We start from the raw sequence: 2,288 nt of genomic DNA on the forward strand, positions 1-2,288 counted from the left end.
CCCTTGCCCCCCCCCCCCCACTTTGGGACAGTAACATTGGACTCAAAGAACAGAAATCCCCTCCCACCATCCCCTGGCCTAATCCCTCCTCATAATAGCAGCCCTTAGGTTGAGGAGCACGCAGAGACAACCCACAAGGTGTGAGGCAAGGGTGAGGTGCATGATGGGAGAATCTTTACCTGTAGACTCCAGTGCTTCTAGCTGCTGTTTGTGGCTGGGCAGGGGCCCATTGGGCTCTTCGGGGGGCAGTGGATCAGTAGGAAGGGGGTGAGAAGGATGAAGAGGAGGCATCTGGAGAGAAAAGTAAAAATTCTCAGTCCTAGAGAAGAGGCTACCTCGTCCTGTCTGTACCAGCTGGTGTCCTGGGAAACCTATCTAACACCCTTGTTCTTTCCAGTTCAGAAGTCCTCAAAGCTCTCTGGGTTCTCATGGCTCCAAAATTTGCAACCTCATCTTCAGTCCCTGGACACAGGGGCACTGATGTCTTAGACTTTGTCAATGATCATCATCAATCCTCTCTCTTCCTGTTTTCCCTTTGCCCCATCTGTCCTGCTCCCCTGACCCTTCCCAGCCTTCTTACCTCGGGCTTCCCATAGAGATCCTCATCTGCATCTTCATCCACAAAGGCAAAGGACTCGGGTCGACCCTGGGGCCAGACACCAGAGCGCCCCCTAGCCGGCCGCACCTTCCCGTCGAAGGGCAGCTCGGACAGCTTCCTCGCCATGTCCTGGGCCAACCGCAGCCTTCGCTCGGGACACAGGTGACGCTGCAGGAGGGACTGAAGTTCTGACCGCTCCACGGAGCCCAGCAGGATCATTGAATCTAGGGGAGACCCAGGCTTGGCCTGAGGGTAGCTCGATCACCCCCTTGGCCCCTCTCTCCGCAGGATGGAGTCAGGGACTCAGTCCAGCTCCCGACTCTTTTCAGCTCTTACCCTCTCTTCCTAAAAACTCATTTTCAAAGTCTTTCAGGATTGACCTCACTCAGTCCTTTTTATTTCACCCATTTAGCACTTAGGGACCCAATTGAGAGTACATTATTACTGTTTAGTCACTTAGTCGTGTCCGACTCTTTGGGACCCCATGGACTATAGCCCACCAGGCTCCCCTGTCCGTGGGATTTCCCAGGCAAGAATAATGGAGTGGGTTGCTATTTCCTTCTCCATGAGAGTATATTAACTGGTGCTAATTTGTACTTATTTTGATGCAGCCCTTACATAGACAGTTTGCAAACAGGTGAACTAGGTATTAAAATAGGCTCATCAACCCTGTCTCCAAAAGAAGACATGTTAAAAGCCATTCACACTGAGATGGGACTATATTGGGCTGGTTAAAAAGTTTGTTTGGGTTTTCTGTATCATCTTATGTGCTGTGTGCTATGCTTAGTCGCTCAGTTGTGTCCGACTCTTTGTGACCTCATGGACTGTAGCCTGCCAGGCTCCTCTGTCCATGGGAGTCTCCAGGCAAGAATACTGGAGTGGGATGCCAGGCCCTCCTCCAGGAGATCTTCTCAATCTAGGGACTGAACCCAGGCCTCCAGAATTGCAGGCAGATTCTTACCATCTGCGTCACTAGGGAAGCCCGTATCATCTTATGGAAAAACCCAAATGAACTTTTTGGCCAACCCAATACTTTGAAAAAAGGCCACAAGGATATCTGATGTTTAATCACTAAAATACTCTGGGTCCTTCTAGGCATAGACATAATGCCTCCTTTTCCAGGAAAAGTTCTTTTATATTTATTAGAATTCCATTACTATCATTAACATTTTCATTGCATTCTAAGGCCATAAGATTGTATGCATGCTAAGTCACTTCAGACTCTTTGCAACCCTGTGAACTGTAGCCTGCCAAGATCCTCTGTCCATGGGATTTCCGGGGCAAGAATACTGGAGAGGGTTGCCATGCGCTCTCCTCCAGGGCATCTTCCTGACCCAGGGATCAAACCCACATCTTTTGGATAGACCCCCATGTCTCTTACATCTCCTGAATTGGCAGGCAGGTTCTTTACCACGAGCACTGCCTGAAAAGCCCAAGATTAAGGCAGTGTTATTGAGATAAATCTTTCTGTTAGTCTCATGCTGTGTGCTGTGCTGAGTCGCTTCAGTCCTGTCTGACTGTAAGATCCTAAGGACTGTAGCCCGCCAGGCTCTTCTGTCCATGGAATTCTCCAGACAAGAATAATAGAGTGGGTTGCTGTGCCCTCCTCCAGGGGTTCTTCCTGACCCAGGGATAGAACCTGCATCTCTTATGTCTTCTGCATTGGCAGGCAGGTTCTTTACCACTGTTG

At 49.8% G+C, this 2,288-nt stretch overlaps 1 protein-coding gene across 1 annotated transcript in view; it reads right to left on the bottom strand.

The window, feature by feature from the left end:
- Nucleotides 1–2,288, bottom strand: part of CLCN1 (chloride channel, voltage-sensitive 1) — a 36,730-nt gene that overhangs the window by 5,784 nt on the left and 28,658 nt on the right. Inside the window, 2 exon segments of the mRNA XM_010834009.1 lie at nt 123–291; nt 581–822. Coding sequence (XP_010832311.1) covers nt 123–291; nt 581–822 — 411 coding nt within the window.

The sequence above is a fragment of the Bison bison genome, unplaced genomic scaffold, assembly GCF_000754665.1.
Source record: "Bison bison bison isolate TAMUID 2011002044 unplaced genomic scaffold, Bison_UMD1.0 scf7180017863988, whole genome shotgun sequence".
NCBI lineage: Eukaryota > Metazoa > Chordata > Mammalia > Artiodactyla > Bovidae > Bison > Bison bison.